Source organism: Coenobita brevimanus, chromosome 7 (assembly GCF_032717465.1).
Source record: "Coenobita brevimanus isolate Jiangsu-jjx chromosome 7, ASM3271746v2, whole genome shotgun sequence".
Lineage (NCBI taxonomy): Eukaryota > Metazoa > Arthropoda > Malacostraca > Decapoda > Coenobitidae > Coenobita > Coenobita brevimanus.
Window position 1 is genome coordinate 4,471,335 of NC_136960.1, and position 23,675 is coordinate 4,495,009.

A 23,675-nucleotide genomic window follows, 5' to 3' on the forward strand; every position below is an offset into this window, starting at 1 on the left:
AGACGCGAATATGCAATAATTGCTCCATCCTAACTAAACGACACCAACTGCGTCGAGATACATGTCCAGTCTCTTTTTAAATATATTTATGGTACCACTCTCAATCACATTCCCAGGGAGTTTATTCCATTCGCTTACAACAGAGAGAGAGAGAGAGAGAGAGAGAGAGAGAGAGAGAGAGAGAGAGAGAGAGAGAGAGAGAGAGAGAGAGAGAGAGAGACAGACAGACACACAGACAGACAGACACACAGACAGACAGACACACAGACAGACAGAGACAGAGAGAGAGGAATGAACGTGAAAGGGAGGGAAGGAAAGTAAGAGTGGACAGACGATAAGAAGGGAGGGAAGGAAAAAGAGAAGGGTGAGGAACGAGGAAGTGACGGGAAGGAGAGAGAAGGTAAGGGTGGACAGAAGGAAAGAAAGTAGGGAGCGGACGTGAAGGAGAAAGGGAGGGTATAAAGGGAAGGAAAGGGAGGGAGGTAAGGAGGAAGGAGGGAAGGAAGGTGAAGGAGAGAGAAGGAAGGTAAGGATGAGGGGCAATACCACCACCACAACAATAAACCATCTTCCGCTTTCACCTCACTCAGTCTTTATGGGAGGGAGGAGGAGGGAAGGAGAGATGGAGGGGATCGAAGGAGAGAAGGAGGGGGAGGGCAGGAGAGAAGGAGGGAGGAAAGAGAGAAGGAGGGGGAGAAGGAAGGCGAATAAGAAGAGGGAGGGAGGGAGGGAAGGAGAGGAGTGGCGAAAGGAGATATTATGGAAAGAGGGAAAGATAATTGTGAAGGAGAGATGGAAAGAGGAAGAAGTAACGAAGGAAAGAGAAGTACTAAGAAAGAGGGAAGAAGGAAGTGAAGGAGAGAGGTGAAGGGAAGAAGGAAGATAAGGAGAGAGTGGAGCGGAGAGAGGTGTGGAGGTAGGGAAAGGGAGTGGAGGTAAAGATGGAAGGCAATATTGTAGCTCCAGCTAGAAAATAAACTATCTTCCCCTCTCCATCACTATCATCACCACCACCACCATCACCATCACCACCATCATCATCATCACCACCACCATCATTATCATCATCACCACGATCATCATCATCATCATCATCATCATCATCAACATCACTATCATCATCACTACTACCACCACCACCATCACAATCACCATCACCACAATCACCATCACCATCATCACCATTACCACAATCATCACCACAACCACCATCACCACAATCATCACCATCACAACAATCACGATCACCATAATCATCACCACCACAATCACCATCACCACCATCATCACAATCATCACCACAATCACCATCATCACAATCACCACCACCACAATCACCATCACCACAATCACCATTATCACAATCACCATCACCATCACAATCACCATCACTACGATCATCATAATACCTATAAACCGCTACTATCATCATCACCCTTCCACTAGTTACCATCACCACAATCACAACTACCAAAACCACCACCATTACAACAACCACAACCACAACCACCACCACAGCTACCACAATCACCACAACTACCACCACAACGACTTTCACTGCCACCATAGCTACCACACTCCTCTACCACCACTACCACCACAACTACCACAACTACCACCATTATGGACTTAAAACAAAATACATTTCGAAATACTGCCTCATCTTGCTCAATGGGAAGGAAGGTAAAGAGGAGGAGGGAGGGAGGAAAGGAAAGAGAGAGGAGGAGGAAGGGAAGGAGGGGAAATGAGAAGGAGACAACATGGAAAGAAAATGAGGGAAGAGAGAAAGAGAAGGAGGGAGGGGGGAGGGGAGACAGAGAGAAAAGAGAGGGGGTGGACGGAAAAAAGAGTAAAGAGAGGGGCACATGAGAAGAGAACAAAAAGTAGGTGAAGGAGAACTGGAGGCAGGTGCTCTCTCTCTCTCTCTCTCTCTCTCTCTCTCTCTCTCTCTCTCTCTCTCTCTTAGCCGGAAAATTATGGAAACGTGAGAAATGTAAATATTCGAAGGATATAATTCAGGAAAAGTTGTGTGATATGGAAAGGGAATCGTGAGAGAGAGAGAGAGGCAATAAAATGAGGAAGAAGGTGGAGTAGGGTAATAAAGGAAGTGGTCTGCCGCTATGGGGAGGGAGGGAGGAAAGAGGGAGGGGAGAGAGGGAAAGGGAGGGAAGAAGGAGGGGGAGAGAGGGAAGGAAGAGGGAGGGGGAGGGAGGGTGAGAAGGAGGGGGAGAGAGGGAAAGGAAGAGGGGGAGAGAGGGAAAGGAAGAGGGGGAGGGAGGGATGGAGTGGGTGAAGAGGAAGTGGAAGAGGCTCATGGAGAGTGGACAGAGGGAGCGAGGGAAGTGAGGAGGGTGTGAGGGTAATGGTAGGGAGTGGAGAAGTGGTAGGGAGTGGGGAGGGAGTGCGGGGAGTGGGGAGGGAGTGAGGGGAGTGGAGAGGGAGAAAGAGAGGAATTAGAACAGCAATATACTGAGCAAATATCCACTGCCACTCTGTCTTTCATTCTCACAAAACTGCTCTTCTCTCTCTCTCTCTCTCTCTCTCTCTCTCTCCATTCTTAAGTCACTCTATCTTTCTTTACGCGTTCTATTTACATTCTCTTATTTTCCTGATTCGCCTCTCCTATCCTCCTCTTCCTTTCCTCATTCTTCTCTTCCTCCTTGACCTTCTCCTCTATCTTCCATCTTCTTTCCCCTCCACGCATCTCCCTCATCTCCTTCTCCCATCTACACCCTCATCACCATCACCATCATCATTACTGCATCCTCTCTCCATCTCTTCCCTTTATCTCACTTCCAGTCTCTCATTTATCTTCGTTTTTATCATCACTCATTTATTTTCCTCCGTTATGAGATCACTTACAGATTATTTTCTTTCTCTCCACTCATCAGTGAAGATACCTCCCTCCCCTCCTTCTCTCCCCCCCCCTTTCTTATCTACGTTTCCTCCCTCTCCATCTATTGAATTCCTTCCGTCCTCTTTATTTCACTCTTTACTCCTTTATTTCGTCTTCTTTACCACCCAGTTCATTTATCTTTTTTACCATCCCGTCCCCCTCTCTGTTTCCTTTCTTCATCTCATTCATCTTACATTTCCTTCCTCCCCTCACTTTATTTTCCTTCTGCTCTCATTTTCCTTTCATTTCTCCGTCTGTCCTACATTCCTTTTCCATCATGTGTTTTTATATTCCTTCTTTCCTCTGAGATTTTTCCTCGTTTCCTCCTTCGCTCGCACTCATCTTCCTTCTTTCCTCCCTCCATAAAATTCTCCGTACTCTGTTCCCCTACCTAAATTTCTCCTCTCCTTCCCTCCCTTCCTCCATTCCCCTCCTTCTTCTCTCCCTCCATTCTTCTCTTTTCTTCCCTCCCTCCCTCCATTCCCCTCCTTTTCCCCTCCATCTATTCCATTCCATCTTTCCTTCCTCCATGCTTTCCTCCTCTCTCACTTGCTTTCTTCCCGTCGTAACTCACTTCTTTCCTTCTCTAACGTTTTCCTTCTTTCCTTCCTCCATTTTCCTCCTTCCTTCTTGCCTTTCTCCCCCCATTCCTTTCGTTCCTTCCTCCATTTTTCACTCCTCTATTCCTCTATATCCAATTCCTCAGTTTCTTTCCTCACTTCCTTATTTTTCCTACTTCCTTCCTTCTCCCTCCTCTTCCCCCCTTCCTCCCTCCACTATTCCCTCCCCCTCCCCCCTTGGGACTAATGCTTCCCTAATTATCTGAAGAATCCACAAACCGAAGGTGATTAGAGTGGAGGGAAGGGGAGGGGGAGGGGGAGAGAATGGGAAGAGGGAAGGAGGGAGGGAGAGAAGGAACTGGGGATGGAAAGGAGGTGCGATAGGGGGGAGCAAAGGAATGAGAGAGAGAGAGAGAGAGAGAGAGAGAGAGAGAGAGAGAGAGAGAGAGAGAGAGAGAAATAAAAGTAAAGGAGGAAATAATACGATGCGGAAGAGCGGAAGACAATGCTATGGAGGACTTAAAGAGGAGGAAGAAGAGGCAGGGAATTAAGGTTAAGAGGCATTAGAGGCAAGAGGAGAAAGGAAGAGAGGATGAGAGAGGAAAATGTACGGGAGCGGTGTGTGTGTGTGTGTGTGTGTGTGTGTGTGTGTGTGTGTGTGTGTGTGTGTGTGTGTGTGTGTGTGTGTGTGTGTGTGAAAAATGAGGAGGGAGGTGTATACGTGCAAGAGGAAGAGTGAACATGAGAGCTTTGAATAGTGTGAGAGGGAGAGAATAAGTGTGTAGTGTGTGAGATGTGGCAGTGTGAAGTGTGTAAGTGTGAAGTGAGGTGCGGAGTGAAGTGTGAAGTGAAGTGTGGCAGTGTCTTTTATTATACAGTAAATCTCTAACTTCTTGTCAAATACTAATGTTTTCATTCACTATCACTCTGCACTCTTACATCACTTCTTTCACCACCATCATAACAATCATCACCATCACTAACACCATAACTGCCATCACCACACCATCGCCACCTAAGCACATCACCATCATCACCCTTCCACTACCATCATCATCGATTTTATGCCCCACCACATCAGCTGTCATCACTATCACCTACATCCAAACCTCCATCACCATAACCATCTCAGTTACTACCCCTATCACCACCACCACCACCACCATCACCAACACCATAACCTCCACCACTACAACCATCTCGATTACCACCCCTATCACCACCACCACTTTCTCGCCAACCATCATCATTCTTTTATCACTTTCATCACCCCAATTGCTATTACAACAAGGATTATAACCACAACTACCACCATCACCACCAAATCACTACCGCTTTTAACCATCACTACCATAGCTACAAGTATTAAGCCTACCTAAGTACCATACATATCTACTACCACAACAAACATGTAAGTACCACAACCATCAACCAAACCATAGCCTCTGACAACACCACCACCACCACAGCTACCACCATCACCGCCACCACAGCACCACCACAGTTACTACCATCAAGACTACCACCATAACAACCACTACTACTACCAATACACCCAACAACACTACCTACACCCCTACTACGGACGTTATAAATTCACTGATTATTAAAAGACACACACACACACACACACACACACACACACACACACCACCTTACCATATACTATCACAACTCACACTACCACATTCCACCCACACATCCCACACTGCCACACCTTACATTTCCATCCCAAACCTTACCCCATTCCATACACTGCCACATCTCAGTACCACATCTCACACTGCCACATATCATTCACACTGCCACACCTCACACTACCGCACCTCACACTGCCACACCTCACACTGCCACACCTCACACCGTCACACCTCACACTGCCACACCTCACACTGCCACACCTGACACTACCACATCTCACACTGCCACACCTGACACTACCACATCTCACACTGCCACACCTCACACTGCCACACCTCACACTGCCGCAACTCACAATGCCGCACCTCACACTGCCGCACCTCACACTGCCGCACCTCACACTGCCGCACCTCACACTGCCGCACCTCACAATGCCGCACCTCACAATGCCGCACCTCACAATGCCGCACCTCACACTGCCGCACCTCACACTGCCGCACCTCACACTGCCGCACCTCACATTACCACACCTCACATTACCATTACACAACCATCAACATTAAAACGAAATCTACCTCAACAACATCACCACCACAACATCACAAACCACCACAGCCACCACACCTACCACACCCACCACCACACCACAACTACCACCACAAACTAGCACAACTACCAATAACACGGGGGGAAACAAGGGCAACTACCCACACTTAGAAAGCGTTACGCAAGAAGGACAAAACTTCGGCCTCAGACACCTAACTCGGCAAACATCCTCGTCCTCGAAACTCCACGGCCAACTTCCGCCATCTTTCCCTGAACCCTGAAGTTTATCACCCTCCTCCTTCACCCTAATTTACCGCCCTCACACCCACATCCACGTCCACACCCACATCCACACCCATACCCACCCCTAAGTCGCGCTGGTTAGGTGGAGAGAGAGAGAGAGAGAGAGAGAGAGAGAGAGAGAGAGAGCAGTACATAAATAACCTCCTTCCCCTTTAGTGACGCAGGTAATAAAGGAGTTTTAATCAGTCCATTATTATCTTTACGAGTCTAATTAACTCAGGTGTCTACTCGGTCTTGGTGTGTGTGTGTGTGTGTGTGTGTGTGTGTGTGTGTGTGTGTGTGTGTGTGTGTGTGTGTGTGTGTGTGTGAATTCCTTCACATCGATGACGTCTTTTGCATAATTTTTTAACCTACATTTATTTGTTTGTTTTTATGAGAGCTACAGAGAAGGAGTGATTTATTTTTCATTTATATTTAGTCCACCTCAAGGATTTCATGACTTCCATATATCTTTACCTCATTATTATTATTATTATTATTATTATTATTATTATTGTAACGAAGAGCATGTCATATCTTCCTATGATTAGACAATCTTACTCTCTCATTTATTTTCGTTAAGTCACAATATTCCTCGTTTCATCACTATTTTTTTAACGACACATTTTCCCTTTAGTTTCATATTTTTAAACACCACGCAAAAAAAAAATCCATTAACAAGATCAAATTAAATGAAAAAAAAATGAAGCATCCAGTAACGCTGAAAAAAATAAAAACGCGGCAATCCCCTTTTTATTACAAGCCTGGGAATCAAATTAATTGTGGATATTATTAAACGCAGAAATATGAAACCATTAACGCATCACACAGACAGCGGGGGTGTGTGTGGGTGTGGGTGTGGGTGAGGGGAGGGAGTGAGTGGGTGTGGATGAGGGTGAGGAGGAGGGAGTTTGTGGGTGTGGGTGAGGGAGAGGAAGATAATAAGGGGAGGGAGGGAGTTTGTGGGTGTGAGTGAGGGAGAGGATGAAAATGAGGGAAGGGAGTGTGTGTGTGTGTGTGTGTGTGTGTGTGTGTGTGTGTGTGTGTGTGTGTGTGTGTGTGTGTGTGTGTGTGTGTGTGTGTAGGATGCCGTGGAAAAACTCATAAAAAGGTGAATAATCAAAATCTTCTTATCTAAACACCAACTATTTCCAGGGAATTACTGGATGTCAAACTTTTCCAGATTATGTACTATCACTTTACACTTTCCAAAAAAAATTTCATTATTCACCCCTTCAGCCCGAGGTCGTATTTTATCTATCCATTCCCCTATCTATTTTATTCAACTTCAGGATGATTAAAAAAAAGAGGGATTTTTGAAGTTTGCAATCATTGTTTTCTGAATTTTCCCTTTGGCTGTAAAAGAAAAGGAAAATATATATATAAAAATGACGTCATCAAAGGGGAAATTCTTGTGAGTATATAGATTTTTTTTGTCATGTGGGTAGAATAATTTTTTTCTGAGGTAGATTTTAAAAAACTTGGTGTAAGACAATATAAAAAGTTAGTTTTTTTTTTTGTACCCTCGTTCTTTTCGCCCTCCTTACTTTCTCTCTCTCTCTCTCTCTCTCTCTCTCTCTCTCAAGCAGCCTAATTCTGTCTCTCCTTCCCAATCTGTCCCCCTCCCTACCTCCTATCATATCTCTGTCACCAAAATAGACCCACACACAAGTCTGATTTCATGCCGTCTCTCTCTCTCTCTCTCTCTCTCCCTCTCTCTCTCTCTCTCTCTCTCTCTCTCTCTTCTCTCTCTCATTTTTACCCACCGCCATCTCCTCACTCTTCTCAAAACCTTCCTCCTCTCTTTTTCCCCCCCTACCTCTCTTCCTCTCTCCCTTTTTTCCCTCTTCCCTCCTCTCACTCTCCCCTCCTCCACCACCTCCCCCCGCCTCCTCAAAGCCCCCAGTGCACAAAAGGGAACACGGGAAAACACTTTTGCCTCTGACTGTGCAATGTGTGAGTCTTTAACGTTACAACATTAACGTGGGGAAGCTGCCAGATTTTTTTTTTTTTTTTTTTTTTTTTTTTATAGTGAAGTCCAACTCTTTGCTGACCTGTTCCCCCCGTCTCTCTCTCTCTCTCTCTCTCTCTCTCTCTCTCATACACACACACACACTTTTCTCTCTCCAACTCATTTCTTGAAGGCTTCTTTTTTCCTGAGTTTTTTCCCTCTCCGTCATATTTCCATTATTTTTTAACTCTCTCTCTCTCTCTCTCTCTCTCTCTCTCTCTCTCTCTCTCTCTCTCTCTTCACCTCTCCCTCCATGGAAGTGAAGGACGGTACTGGGGACGTGTCGGGAGAAATAATGGAGAGAGAGAGAGAGAGAGAGAGAGAGAGAGAGAGAGAGAGAGAGAGAGAGAGAGAGTCGCACAGATTAACTCATCACACAGATTTTACATTGCATTCTACACCTGATTAAAAAAAAAAAAAAAAAAAAATCAACACGGTAATATACTCAGTTTTTTTTTTATCGAGGCGAAGATGCACTTGACATATTGGTGAATATTGGCTGAATACAACATTACTTCATAATCTAGCATTATTAACTGACAACAAATATCTGAGGGGGAAATTTGAGTTGGTAAACATTTTTTGGACATGTTGCATTCAGCCAATCGTCATCAACCTGTCAAGTGCATCTTCGCCTCAATGAAAAAAAAAAAAAAAAAATGGAGTATAGGAGGGGTGACCAAAAATACACCTAGATAGAAAAATTAACCATACGACAAATTTGTTAAAGACCTGTCTATTTTCTCCCCTTCCCTTAACAACGATTAAGAGGAGATTTACTAAAATATAAAGAACAATAAAAGGTACATGAGCAGTATGGCGATCGGAAAAAAAAATGCCTGGAGACATTAAATTATAACTGCAGTAATGGTTATAAAATTTTAGCCAAATCATTCAGACGGAACTAATATTTTAAAATAAGAGATTCAAATATAGATAGATAGATAGATAAACAAATATAAATGTCCTTCAATGTGGAACTATCACTTGGATAAATCTTCTTCTTCAATAGTCATTAATGTTTGGGACTGGCTCTTACAATCACCTCCCTATCTCTCTCTCTCTCTCTCTCTCATCCACGCCTGGCAGTGTGGGTCCCTCACACGTCAGGTGGCTCCCTTGGGACTAGTTAGGCCGTGTTACCTGGCCCCCTACCCACCCACCCACACACCCACCCCTTCCCACCCACTCAACCTCACCTTCCCTATCAACCCACACACCCACCCACCCCTTCCCTACCAATCCACACACCCACCCATCCCTTCCCACCCACGCTGCCTACCCAACCACCCACCCACATCTCTGCCTCCATATCCACTCATCCACCCATCCAGTCAACCCCACACTGCTCCTCCACTCCTCCCTACTGACCTTCCTCCCAACCCATCTACCCACCAAACTCCTCCCTACCCAACAACCCCACCCACCCATACACCCACTCACCCCCTACCCCCCCACACACATCCACCCAGACCCCCAACATACCTCCATCCCCACTACCACCCATCCCCATCCTACCTCCCTACTTACCCACACACTGAGCCTCTCCCTACCTCCCTCACTGACTTGCTTTACCTCCCAATCTCGCCTCCCAATTCCCTGCCTCCCTTCCTTGCTCCCTGCCTCTCTCCCTTGCTCCCTGCCTCTCTTCCTTGCTCCCTGCCACCCCTCCTAACTCCCTGCCACCCTTCCTATCTCCCTGCCACCATTCCTAGCTCTCTGCCTCCCTTTCTCGCTCCCTGCCTCCCTTCCTAGCTCCCTGCCTCCCTTCCTAGCTCTCTGCCTTCCTTCCTCGTTCCATGTCTCCTTTCCTAGCTCCCTGCCTCACTTCCTAGTTCCCTGCCACCCTTCCTAGCTCCCTGCCACCTTCCTTGCCCCCTGTCTCCCTCCTTATCTCATCATCTTTACAAATAAATACCTTTCTTAGACTAATTGGACTATTCTGAAGGTAGACTGATAAAAGTGAAAAAGACGTCATTGTGGTGAATTGGTTGTCATCTACCCTCAGTCCTCTAGATTTGTTGATATACCATCTACTATCTACCCTCCTGTTCATTTACCGTCTACTTTCCAACCTCCTGTTCATTTACCGTCTACTTTCCAACCTCCTGTTCATCTTCCGTCTACTTTCCACCCTCCTGTTCATTTACTGTCTACTTTCCACCCTCTTGTTCATCTACCGTCTACCTTCTACCCCCCTGTTGGCCTCTGCACAGCACCTTCCCTACTGCCTGGCCCCATCCTGACTCCTGCTGTCTCTGTCTGTCTGTCAGTTTGCTCCTGTCTGCCTCATTGTCTGCTCGCCCTCCTCGTTGGTTTCCTCTCTCTCTCTCTCTCTCTCTCTCTCTCTCTCTCTTCACTACCCCAGCCACTGACCTACCCCTGAGAACCCCCCCTAGCATTCTCACACTCCTCGGTTCCCGTCACACTAACAGCCACTAAAAATCCCCCCCAGAAATCGTCTTCTCATAGGTTCCACAAATGACAGGAGGACTAATGTGGCACTCCAATCCCCCCCAGTCCCTAACCAATCCCCCTGTGCCCTCTCCTCCCCGTGAATTCCACTAAACTCCCCCGTATCATCCAATCACTCCCCACACTGAGACCAATGTGAACAGTCCAGCCAAATTTGCATGAACTGGTTTGGATTATCACGATCACCAATGCATCACCCCACTCTCCCCATCACTACATCTTTTTCCAGTGACTCTACTCCCCCCTCCCCACCCCACCCCAATATAGATAGATAAACGGATAGATCGTGGTCACCTTGAAGGCCACATCAAAAATTGTCTTCCCACCATTACACTATTTACCAGCGACTCTACATGCTCCTCCCCAGTGCCCACCTCACCCCAATAGATAAATAAATAGATAAACAGATAGATAGATAGATAGACAGACAGATAGATAGATAGGTCGGTAGATAGAGATAGATGGAATGAGATAGATTGTATTTACCCTTGAGATGGATACATAGACCGCACACACCCTAGATATTGATAGACAGATGGATGGATAGATAGATAGCTTAGATAGACGGATACAGATATACAGATCATACTCACCCTAGATATATAGACAGACAGACAGACAGACGGATAGATATAGAGACAGATAGATAACTAGATCATACTCACCCTGTCAGCCACACCACCTGGCAGTATGGTCTTCACTACCACACCTGTTGACCTCCCGCCGATGATGCCAAAGCCCAGGCCAGACCCATCGTTTACCAGGTCAATCACCTCCACCTGAGCCCACTCCGTGTTCAGCTGAGGGCGAGAGGGGAGAGGGGTGAGTGGGGTGAGTGGGATGAGTGGAGTGTGAGTGTGGTGGACGGAGTGGGGAGTGGGTGACAGATGTTACAAGACGATGAGTGAGGTGTTAAAAAAATAAGTGTACAGTTTTTTTATGACATGTAGTGGCTTGTAAAAAAAAAAAATGTGGAGATGAAGAAAGACAGAGGCATCATCATCATCATTAGCATCACCATCATCATTAGCATCACCATCATCATTCACCATCATCATCATCATCAATCAGAACTCATCAACACCATCATCATCAACCATCATCACCACCATCATAATCATCATCATCCACCACACCATCACCATCATCATCATTATCATCATCATCATCAGGCAATCTAAGCATCATTTAGAGGCAAGTTCCTTTATTTTCTTAGGTGTAACGCCTTGCCCTGCATTGACCTTCTCAAGACACTAGCAACCTTCGCAAGAAATCTCTATATATACAGTATACTTAGGTCTGCCTACGGGAGGGTGGAGGGAAAAGGTAAGGAAAGGAGGGGAGGGAAAGGGGGGAGGAAATAGGGGGGAAAAGCGGGGGGGGGAGGGAACGGTGGGAGGGAAAAGGAGGGGGGGGGGAAAGGGGGAAGGGAAAAGGGGATAGGGAGGGCAAGAAAAATTGAGTAACTGTGGCTACATATACGAGGAAATTGTGTGTGTGTGTGTGTGTGTGTGTGTGTGTGTGTGTGTGTGTGTGTGTGTGTGTGTGTGTGTGTGTGTGTGTGTGTGTGTGTGTGTGTGTGTGTAGTAAATGATAGTGATGAAAAGAGATTAACAGAGCACTACATTTAAGAGTGTAATTAACCCCCTTCACTAACTACAGGTCAGACATCACCTGAAGAAAATTGCCTGGGATTAAAAGGACCCCAAGAAAGACGTCTCAGAACTTAAAGCCTTATGGAGATTATTTTCATTGCATTTATTAAGAAGGTTACAAGAGGGGCAATAAACTCACTCTGTTGGTAGAAAAAAAAAAAATAGCAATGAGACTTAATGGAGAGATCGCCTGTGGAAAATTAGAAAGGAAGAGAGAGCAGTGAGAGAAAGGGACCTAACAGGACAACAGTACCGTTAACAGAAGACTGGAATAACAGTAACAGAAGAGGAGTTAGCAGTAGGACTGGAGGTAGATTAAGAATAAATCTACTTGCTCTCACCATCTCTCAGGCAGAAAGAGAGAGAGAGAGAGGGAAGGGTAGGGTAGGGAAGGGTAGGGATGGGATGGGATGGGATGGGATGGGATGGGTTGGGTAGGGTAGGGTAGGGTAGGGTAGGGTAGGGTAGGGAAGGGAAGGGAAGGGAAGGGAAGGGTAGGGAAGGGTAGGGTAGGGTAGGGTAGGGTAGGGTAGGGATGGGATGGGTTGGGTAGGGTAGGGTAGGGTAGGGTAGGGTAGGGTAGGGTAGGGTAGGGTAGGGTAGGGAAGGGAAGGGTAGGGTAGGGTAGGGTAGGGTAGGGTAGGGTAGGGAAGGGAAGGGTAGGGTAGGGTAGGGTAGGGTAGGGTAGGGTAGGGTAGGGTAGGGTAGGTCAGGTCAGGTCAGGGTAGGGTAGGGTAGGTTAGATTAGGTTAGGGTAGGGTAGGGTAGTTTAGGTTAGGAATCAATCACCATCTAAGAATTCTAACAGTCGATCCTACATTAATCAGAGAAGAAAATTGACTATATAAAAACCAAACCACTGGAAGGTCAACTAACAGTGTAAATATTAAGAAATCTTCCTCCTTCTTTCGAGTAAGATTAAGGGGCGTAAGAAAAAAAAATCGAATAATCATAGAATATATTAATCAGTGAGAAAAATTAAGTGGGAAAAAATAATGACAGAAAAAGAGAAAAGTATCAAAAAGGGGATTTGAAAAACAGTTTGATATATTCAGTGGGAAAATGAGAGAGAGAGAGAGAGAGAGAGAGAGAGAGAGAGAGAGACGAGGCAGTGAATAAGCTACAGCAGTTAAGCAGAGAAGAGGAAGGAAAGGTCAAGGTGAGAGAGAGAAAATGGAGAGAGAAAATGGATACGATGGAGAGAAAACGAAGACAATGAAGAAAAAAAAAGGGGGTGAGAGAAGACCCTAAAAAAGACACACACACACACACACACACACACACACACACACACACAAAACAATGTAGATGAGTGAGGATTTAAAAAATTAAAAATAAGGAACAATAATGTCAAAAAATATAAAAAATGGAGGGACGTAGAATATTACCTGAAAAAATAAAAGATAATTACAGGTAAGTGCAAAGGTGAATATGAGAAAGACAGGAAACAAGACAAATAAAAAAAAAACGCAAATAAAAATAAAAATAATGATAAAGAAGATACAAGGACAGACAGACAGACAGACACACACACACACACACACACACACACACACACACACACACACACACACACACACACACACACACACAAAGTAAAACACAATTCCACAACACAATTATCCGAATGACGAGCAAGCAAGAGCACTCCAAGAGCATATACCCCCGCCCAGGAAGCAGCATCCTCTTCCTATTTTTCATGACCTCGATCTTGGGGTCAGACCTTTTGAGGTAGTATTTTATAACTTGTTCCTGTGATGGTTTTTCAATCATAATTCCAATTTTGGCGCAAATCCATCCTACTATTTTTCCATAATGCTGCAAACAGACAGAGAGAGACATAAAACACACACACACACACACACACACACACACACACACACACACACACACACACACACACACACACAAAGCCAGAGAGAGAGAGAGAGAGAGGTAACAAGATATGCCCCCGAGACAGACCAAAACAAGAAAGGCAGCAAGAAATATGGATTAAGGAGAGGGAGGGAGGGAGGGAGGGAGGGAGGGAGGGAGGGAGGAAGGGAGGGAGGGAGGGGGGAGGGGAGGGGAGGGGAGGGGAGGGGAGGAAGGGAAGGGAAGAGAGGGAGGGGGGACTGTATAACAAAATTGGGAGACGGGATGGAGAGGAGAACAAGGGAGGGAGGGAAGGAAAGAAGAAATGAGGGAAGGGGAGAGAAGAGGGAAGGGAGGGATAGAACGAAGGAAGGGAGTGAAAGCACCGAGAAAGGGAGGGAATGAGAGCACGAGGAAGGGAGGAAGTGAGAGGACTTAGGAGAGATGGAAGAAGAGAAGGGAGGGAGGGAGGGAGAACACAAGGAAGGGAGGGAAGGGAGGGAGGTAGTAAAAGGGCAAGGGATGGAGAGATGAAGGGAGGGAGGGAAGGAGGGATAGAAAAAGGGAGGAGGGAGTGGGTGAACAAAGGAGGGAGAGAGGGAGTGGGAGAAAGAGGGAGGACAGTGAGACGAGGGAGGGAGGTAGAAGGGTGGAAAAGACAAAAAGGAGGGAGTGAAGAGAACAAGGGAGGGAAGGAAGGAGGATGAGACAGGGAGACGGAGAGAGGGAGTGCGAGGACAAGGGAGGGAAGAAGGGTGTGCGAGAACAAGGGAGCGAGGCGAGGAGGGGAAGAACAAGAGAGGGACGGAGGGAGGGAATCCGAGAACAAGGGAGAGAAGGAGGGAGGGAGGGAGGAAGGGGGAGAACAAGGGAGGGAAGGAGGGAGGGAGGGAGGTGAACACAGCAATCAATACCCTTAAATATCGGCGTGGGTGGAGGGGTGAGGGAGGGAGGGAGAGGAGAGGTGGAGGGAGGGAGGGAAAGAGGGGAGAGGTGGAGGGAGGCAGGGTGGATTAAAGTGGCAACGGGTACAGGTGGAGTTTCACTAATTAAGAGTGGATGAAGGTGGATTTACCGCTATTTAACCCTTTCAGTACCATGACGTCTTTTATTTATCTATCTATCTATCTATTAAAATGTCTTCTACTACCAAGACTAATGGACAAGACGACCTCACCGTAGGGAAGGGGTTAAGGGAGGTCAAGGGTGAAGTCTGGGTCAATTAAGGGTGAGTGTTGGGAGGGAGTTTAAAGTGGGGTGTGTGGTTAAGGGAGTGATTGGATTCACCTAAAAGTAAAGGTCAGGACTGGTGGTGGTGTGGTGTGGTGTGGTGTGGTGTGGTGTGGAGGGGTGGGGTGGGGTGTGGTGGGGTGGGGTGGGGTGGGGTGGGGTGGGGTGGGGTGGGGTGTGGTGTGGTGTGGTGTTGTGGTGATGGTACCATAAAACTCCAAAAGAACAGCGAGAAACTACTGATTAAAAGAAAAATAAGCTAGACAATTTCATCATCTATCTATCTATCTATCCATCTATCTACCTATCTATCAAAAGTCTGACTCACTCAAGATCGGAACTACTCTAGTATCCTGTTCCTGCTAAGGGTGTAATAAGGGACTGGCTGTAAGTTAAGGTAAGGTTAGGTCAGGTCAGGTCGTTAGGTTAGATCAGGTCAGGTCAGCTCAGGTCAAGTTAAGTTTGTTTAGGTTAGGTCAGGTCAGGTTAGGTTAGGTTAGGTCAGGTCAGGTTAGGTTAGACCAGGTCAGGTCAAGGTAGGTTAGATCAGGTCAGGTCAAGTTTGTTTAGTTTAGGTTAGGTCAGGTCAGGTCTGGTTAAGTTTGTTTAGGTTAGGTTAGGGCAGGTAAAAGGTGAATGAAGACGTGGCCAGGTGTGCAAGAATGATCAAGGGAGATTTATGGTTACGTAAGAGTGGGTTAGGGTGCGTGGGGGAGGGACTCAGGGTGTGGCAGGGTGATGGAGGGTGCCAGGGAGAGCAGCGTAATGGCAGGGTGGGGAGAGTTATGAGCAGGTGACGCTGGATTGATGGAAGGTTGGTGAGCCTAAACTTGGCCCCGTGTGTGCATAAACCTGGCCCCGTGTGTGCATAAACTTGGCCCCGTGTGTGCATAAACTTGGCCCCGTGTGTGCATAAACTTGGCCCCGTGTGTGCATAAACCTGGCCCCGTGTGTGCATAAACTTGGCCCCGTGTGTGCATAAACTTGGCCCCGTGTGAGCATGACCTTGACCCCTTTGTGAGCATGACCTTGACCCTTTTGTGAGCATGACCTTGACCCTTTTGTGAGCATGAACCTGGCTCTCTTAATTTCCATGACGCATCCTTTAACTCATTCTTGCTAACACTATACTCTTTTCACTCTAACTCGGCCTAAAATTGCCCTCTCTCCACCGTGCATGCTGAGTAACAACAAGAAATTAGTACCAGAATATGCTGCTAGTCACGAAGAAGTGCTATGGAAAAGATAGGGGGAGCTGTAGTATTGTCTTCCTCCTGTGACCTACGTGAAATAAGTTACAGAGGGAAAATTTGGGCCAGGTTAAGGTGAAAGGAGTATAGTCGATTAATATTCAGCTTACATCTTGAGGAGTAAATGGGTGAATTAAGGACACATAAAACGGTTTTATTTATAACAGTGGTGGTGTAAAAATAACTAACAAACAAACACACTATGGCATCGACATGACTAGCTCTTGAATTTGGCTCCCTGTTATATTTTGTTTTTTCTTAGAGGGAACAATCATATGGGTCTCTGGCCTTTGGTTCCTTCTTCCTTGCATTAAAACACACACACACACACACACACACACACACACACACACGCACTCACCATGTCTGCGGTGGTGGTGGTGGTGGTGGTGGTGGTGTCGGGGGTGGGGGAGTCGGATGTGGTGGGGGGAGGATGGGGGGCCTCGGGGGTCTGCTTCTCCAGGGGGGCGCGGGCCACCACCAGCTCCACCAACCCTGTCAAAAGAAAAGAAAAACCGTATATCATCATCATCATCATCAATCATCATCGTCACCACCACCATCAACATCATCCATCATCAACAATCATCATCATCAATTATCATCATCCACATCAATAATAATAATCACTCAATTATCAATCATCATCAACATCATCATCAATCATCATCAATTTAATTCTTACTCCAATCTAAACGACTAAATAGCAACAACACATTTCAACAACAATAACAATGAACATTATTACAATCGCTATAATAACGGGAAGACATAATGACGCGAACACCTTATGCGAAGACAATAACACGGGCAACACGAAGATATAATAATAGAAGAACACAAATTAATTAAACGAACATAACATCACCCTACGCGAGAAAGAGTAACTACTAGATCAGGTGACTCAACAAAACTACTACCACTACTACTACTAATTACTACTACTACTACTACTACTACTACTTACTACTACTACTACTATCTCCGTGAGGCAACATACAACACAATCGCTCCTTCCATCTGAAATGACTCCTTTGGCGGCATCGCGGTAAAATTTCACTCTCTCTCTCTCTCTCTCTCTCATTCTTTAGGGCTTTGTCGCATATATTTCCCTCGAGACCAATCCAGCCCCTGTGTGGGACTTGTGTTTATCATTTGCCTGTCGCTTTGAAGGTCGCTCAAGAGAAAATTTACTCCGATTTTTTTTTCTTGGCAAGAGAGATGTGTCCTCCTAAAGCTATTATGCTGCTTCTTAATCTGTGTAAAAATCTGTGCAACCCTAAGGAAGGAGACTACAGGCTGCGACAGAGACACAGAAAGACATTCACCCTTCTTGAGATTTCTGTGTTACCTCTAAGAGTCTCTGTTACCATAAAGCAGAGAAATAGTGGGTGCGACAGAGAGAAATAATAATAATAATAATAATAATAATAAATGAAAAATGTCGTCACAACAATAATAATAATAATAATAATAATAAAAAATGAAAAATGTCCCGTCACAATAATAATAATAAAATGTCTAGTTACAATAATAATAATAATAATAATAAATTGTCCAGTCAGAAAAATAATAATAAGGCAAAATGTACTCAGATCAAAACCTCTATATTCGTAACAACACAATATGTGGCGTGGCAGGGACAGGCCAAGAGACAGCTCCCCTTTCTTACGTTACTGTCTACGTCTTAAAGCAGCACCGGAACCCACATAACGTCTGGGTCTTGCCTCCTTTGCCGCTTCTTGAGTCTCGTTCCCCCTCTCCTTCCCTCCCTCCGTGGTCTCCTTTTACTCCTTACGGCCTCTCCCTCCTCCTCCTCCCCTCTCCCCGACCTCTTCCTCCTCCTCCATTTTCTCCTTTAAATTATTTCTCTTAACTACCAGACCTGGAGAGCTCTGTTTTCTTTTCTTTCCTCAGGATGTTGTTCCTCCTTCCTCCATCCTATCTTTTTCCTTTCCTTCTCTTTTCCTCCATTTATTGTATCACCCTTTTCCCTTCCCCTCTCTTTTCATTCATTTCTTCTTAACCTCCCTTCTCCCTTTCCTCCTCTTTTTTTCATTCCCTGTTATCCTCCCTCTTCTCCTTTCTCATCTTCCATTTCCTCTTAACCTCCCTTTTTCATTTTCTTCCCTTATCCCCCATTTCTCCTTAACCTCCCTTCTCCCTTTCCTCCTCTTTTTTCCTGTTATCCTCCCTTTTATCTTTTCTTCTCTTACCTTCCACTTCCTCTTAACCTCCCTTCTCCATTTTCCTCTCATCCTCCAGTCCTTTTTCAACCTCCTCCCTCTATTTCTTCCTCTTTTCTTCCATTTCGAACCTGTAGTTCTCTTTCTATGGACTTAATATTCAATCCGTATATTCCTAAGCCAATTACTTTCTCTGCTCTCAATTTTCCTGTTCCTTCAGCCTTCAATCTACATCAGTTTACGTCCAACTGTTACATTTCTTTTCTTAATGAACGGAGGACACCTGTAATCTAGTGTATGGATTTTTTTTTTTTTCATTTTTGCTTCTGTTTACCTGTTAAAAAATATCATCTCCTCTTTGATCCTTTTATTTCCTTATTTCGATTCTATTTATATTCTTTTTCTTTCCATCAATCTTCTTCCTCTAATACAGTTCCCACTTCCCTTTCACCCCTTTTCCTTTCTCCATTTTTCTTCCCACGTAACCCCTCCATATCTCCTCAGTCTCTCTTCTCTCCTTCCCCTCCATTCCCTATCCTTCATTTAAGCAACAGGTCAACTCTGGAACTGTCTCTCTCTGTCTGTATTTCCTGCTTCCTATGATCTCCACTCTTTCAAACGCAGTGTGTCCAGGCATCTCGAAATGAATGGATCTTGAATTTGGCTCTCTCTTGTATTTTGTTTCTCTCTTGGAAGGAACAGTTTTGCGGGCTCGTTGTCTTTGGTTCCTTCTTCCCCACATAAGAAAATAAATAAAAAAAAATCACGTCACATCTCCCCTCCTCTCCTGCCTTCTCCTCTCGTGCCTTATCATTTCCTCAATTATGTCTTGCTTATGTCTTGAGGTGGTCACATAATTCTTAGCTTTACAGAATTGTTTATTGTTATGTATTCATGACTTTATCTACCAGCCAATCAGTCTATCTACATGTCTATCTACGGTATCTATCAATCTATCTATATCTAATCAAGCAATCTATTTAACTATCAATCTATCTACCATCCTATCTCTACGTTATCTATCTATCAATTTATCTATATCTGCTGAATCTATATATATATCCGTATTTATCTATCTATCTATTTATGGTATCTATCAATCTATTACCCATCTACCTACCTCCCTACTTATTTATCTATCTATCCATGTATCTATCTATCTACCTACTTTACTCCAAATATTTTTCATCCATAAATATATAATGTTCTGGCAAGATATTTTGATGATTATAATAAAGGCGTCTGGCAACAGATAGACAGATACACAGATAGATAATGAAGGCTTTATGCACACCTCAAGTTCGAAAAATCTCACTTTATGATGAAGAAAATCGTCTGAATGTGTGTGTGTGTGTGTGTGTGTGTGTGTGTGTGTGTGTGTGTGTGTGTGTGTGTGTGTGTGTGTGTGTGTGTGTGTGTGTGTGTGTGTGTGTGTGTGTGTGTGTGTGTGAGAGAGAGAGAGAATCAGGTGGGTTACAAAATGACTATCAACACGCTAAACAAAGGATGAGTTGTGGCGCAGGCAGGTTAATTGGCGCTACCTTGATTCACCTCACCTGTTGCTTGGCCCATGGAGGTGAGGTGAGGTGAGGTGAGGTGAGGTGTGGTGAGGAGAGGTGAGGTGAGGTAAGATAAGGTGAGGCGAGGCGAGGCGAGGCGAAGTGAGGTGAGGTGAGGTGAGGTGAGGTGTAAGCGCATATCAAGGTAATTTATGCCTTGTTTTTATCGAGTAATTGATCACCAGGTTGAAATAATAACCAATTCAGTGTGTTACCTTCAAGTTATTATTTATAGCAACCTTTCAGAGTGATAAAAATGAAAAGAAAAAAGACTACATTAATTCTTCTATACAACCAGGCTTTTTCAACTCTCTCATGGCAGGGGTAACTCTAGTAATCTACCTATTATTCCAGTCCAGGTAATAACAGGTGATTTAATTAACCTGAGTGAGTCACAGGAGCCTGAGTGACCTGGTACCTGACATTCCACCTGGACGATTTTTCGCAATGATTCCCATTTCTTTCTTTTTTGGTGCAAGGAAGAACCAAAGGACAAGTATAGTTCATTATTAATTCATTACGTATCGTCCTGTTATGAAATGTGAAATTATTATTATTATTATTATTTTTTTTTTTGTAGCTACATGTACCGGTAAACAGAAATAGATTGAAAAATATAACGTGTATGAGAAAAAGATGGGCCAGTGATGAAAGGAAAATCTTGCACGTATTTGTGTGTGTGTGTGTGTGTGTGTGTGTGTGTGTGTGTGTGTGTGTGTGTGTGTGTGTGTGTGTGTGTGTGTGTGTAAAATTATATTCTACCTTTAACACTACAAAGGAAATCCCCAGTTGTCAAATCACATTCTTCCTGTCACCATTTAACCTCCCTTTCCTTCATAAATTAAGTACCAAGACCTTCAATCAGTCTCTGCCACTAAATCCAGAGATTGAGACTCGGTGTGTGTTGCCTGGGAGAAAGAGGGAAACTAACTAACGTGTCCTTTCAGTCGCCAGTTAGTTACCTGCTAATTCTGTTTACACCTGGATGGCTGGATGGAACTGCCTTGTTTGTTTTAATTGCCTGTTTAGATAGCAAAGGTGAATTAAAGGTAACTGGTGATTTTGGCAATTTACCATTATCCATTTTCTTTCAGTTTTTATGATATTTAAAGTTAGGATAGTTATCTCACACAACTTAAAAAAAAACAAAAAACGAATACTATACAGTAATATTGGAAAGCAACTAAAAGATCACACTCCTTCGCCAACACCAATATTTTATGATGATTTGTAAACCAACCACCGCTTAGCGTCGTTGGCGGGGGTAATTAAGTCTCCGGTATTAGCCTGTCCACGTTAAAGTCTCACAGATGGCATACCCCCACCGACGCCAATAATATTCATGATTTGTTCCGGATTCACCTCAGAATCTAATCAACTCTTCCTTTACCTGCTGCCCACCTTGTCACCAAATTCCATTGAGATTCGATCATAACTTTCTGAGATATCTTGTTCACCGAGAGAGAGAGAGAGAGAGAGAGAGAGAGAGAGAGAGAGAGAGAGAGAGAGAGAGAGAGAGAGAGAGAGAGAGAGAGAATGGGTGAATACATAATCTCCCCCAACATCATTAATAGGTTATTACTATGAGAGAGAGAGAGAGAGAGAGAGAGAGAGAGAGAGAGAGAGAGAGAGAGAGAATCAGTAATGTATGTTATTACTATTAAAATAACTATTCGCAATAAAATCAGACAACGCACCTTAAGTTATGACCAAAATCAGTGGTAAAGAATCATCGTACTGAAGGGGCAACAGTTATACTATCAATTTCACCCAATAATTCAGGATAAGTTATGAGTTATTCTGTAGTTATGACGTTACTTCATTCGGGTATCTGCTGAGTTACAACGATTGGGTGGAGTTATGAGTGATGAGGTGGAGTTATGAGTGACGGGGTGGAGTTATGGGGTGCAGTTATGAGTGATGGGGTGGAGTTATGGGGTGTAGTTATGAGTGATGGGGTGGAGTTATTAGTGATGGGGTGGAGTTATGAGTGATGGGGTGGAGTTATGGGGTGTAGTTATGAGTGATGGGGTGGAGTTATGAGTGATGGTGTGGAGTTATGAGTGATGGGGTGGAGTTATGAGTGATGGTGTGGAGTTATGAGTGATGGGGTGGAGTTATGGGGTGTAGTTATGAGTGATGGGGTGGAGTTATGAGTGACGGGGTGGTGGAGTTACGAGTGATGGGGTGGTTATGAGTGATGGGGTGGAGTTATGAGTGATGGGGTGGAGTTATGAGTGATGGGGTGGAGTTATGAGTGATGGGGTGGAGTTATGAGTTTTCCCTCTTGGTGACAAGAATATATAAGTAGTCACAGTACTCACAGGGTCATTTTGCTTCGCCTCTCTCTCTGTCTCTGTCTGTGCCTGTCTGTCTGTCTGTCTGTCTCTCTCTCTCTCTCTCTCTCTCTCTCTCTCTCTCCCCCCTGTACTTTAACTTCCACTCATTCACAGATGTCATCCCTCTTCATCCATCAACTTTTCTTTTTTTACCTTTTCTCCCATTTTTTTCTCTCTCTCTTTCACCCTCTCTTCCTCTCACACTCTCCCACTTTCCCTCCATCTCCCTACCGATTTCTCTCCCCTGTTCCCTCCACATCCCTCCCTCCCTCCCTCAAATCCAGCAGTGACCAGGTAGGATTAAGTATGAGCAAAAAATAAATCTCCCCTACCATTTACATCTCCATTTACGCCTCTCTTTTCTCTCTCCTGCTCTCTTTCTGTCGGTTTTCCATGTGTTCTCTCTCTCTCTCTCTCTTTCCATATCATTTCCCCTTCCCCTCCTCCTTCTCCATCTGTTTTCCTCAATCACTTTCCCCGTTCCTCCTCCCCTCTTTCTCCTCCTTCCCTCCCCTCTCCCCTCCTTCTCCCCACTCCTCTCCCCCCTCCTGCTGTGACAAGGGTAATGAAGGGGAAGAGTGGAGGTGGTGGGGTGAAATGGGCCGTGCCTGCCCTGCCCAACCCCACACACATCACGCTCCATTAACACACACACACACACACACACACACACACACACACACACACACACACACACACACACACACACCATTTACAACCATCCATCCTTACCATTCTCGCCTTCCTACCATCCACAACCACCGCTACTACAACACAGCCTTCCGCAACTACCCTACCATTCACAACCATTCTTATTTCCATCCAAGCAATCCTTACCTCTTTCCCTCTCATCAACAACCATACCTACCATTCCTTTCCTACCATCGCCACTAACCACAACCACCTACCACCACCCTACCATCCACAACCATCCCTACCATTCCTGCCTCTCCTACCATCCCCATTAACCGCAACTACCACAAAGCCATCCACACACATCACACAACCATCCACTACCACCCTACCATCCACAACCATACCCACTACCACCATGGCTATCCTCATCCAATATCCCCACTATCAATACGAATCACGCAAAGTCAATAGCCATTTACCCATTATCTCTTATCTCTGCCACCCATCCTCCCCATGCAGTGCCATATCACACACACACACACACACACACACACA

General features: G+C 45.1%; 1 protein-coding gene across 1 annotated transcript in view; it reads right to left on the reverse strand.

The window, feature by feature from the left end:
• Window positions 1–23,675, reverse strand: part of LOC145404710 (multiple PDZ domain protein-like) — a 1,044,659-nt gene that overhangs the window by 820,256 nt on the left and 200,728 nt on the right. Inside the window, exons 4-5 of the mRNA XM_080276264.1 lie at window positions 16,762–16,895; window positions 11,077–11,211 (exon numbers count right to left, since the gene is read on the reverse strand). Coding sequence (XP_080132390.1) covers window positions 11,077–11,211; window positions 16,762–16,764 — 138 coding nt within the window. The 5' untranslated portion in view covers window positions 16,765–16,895. The remainder of the gene's footprint in view (window positions 1–11,076; window positions 11,212–16,761; window positions 16,896–23,675) is intronic.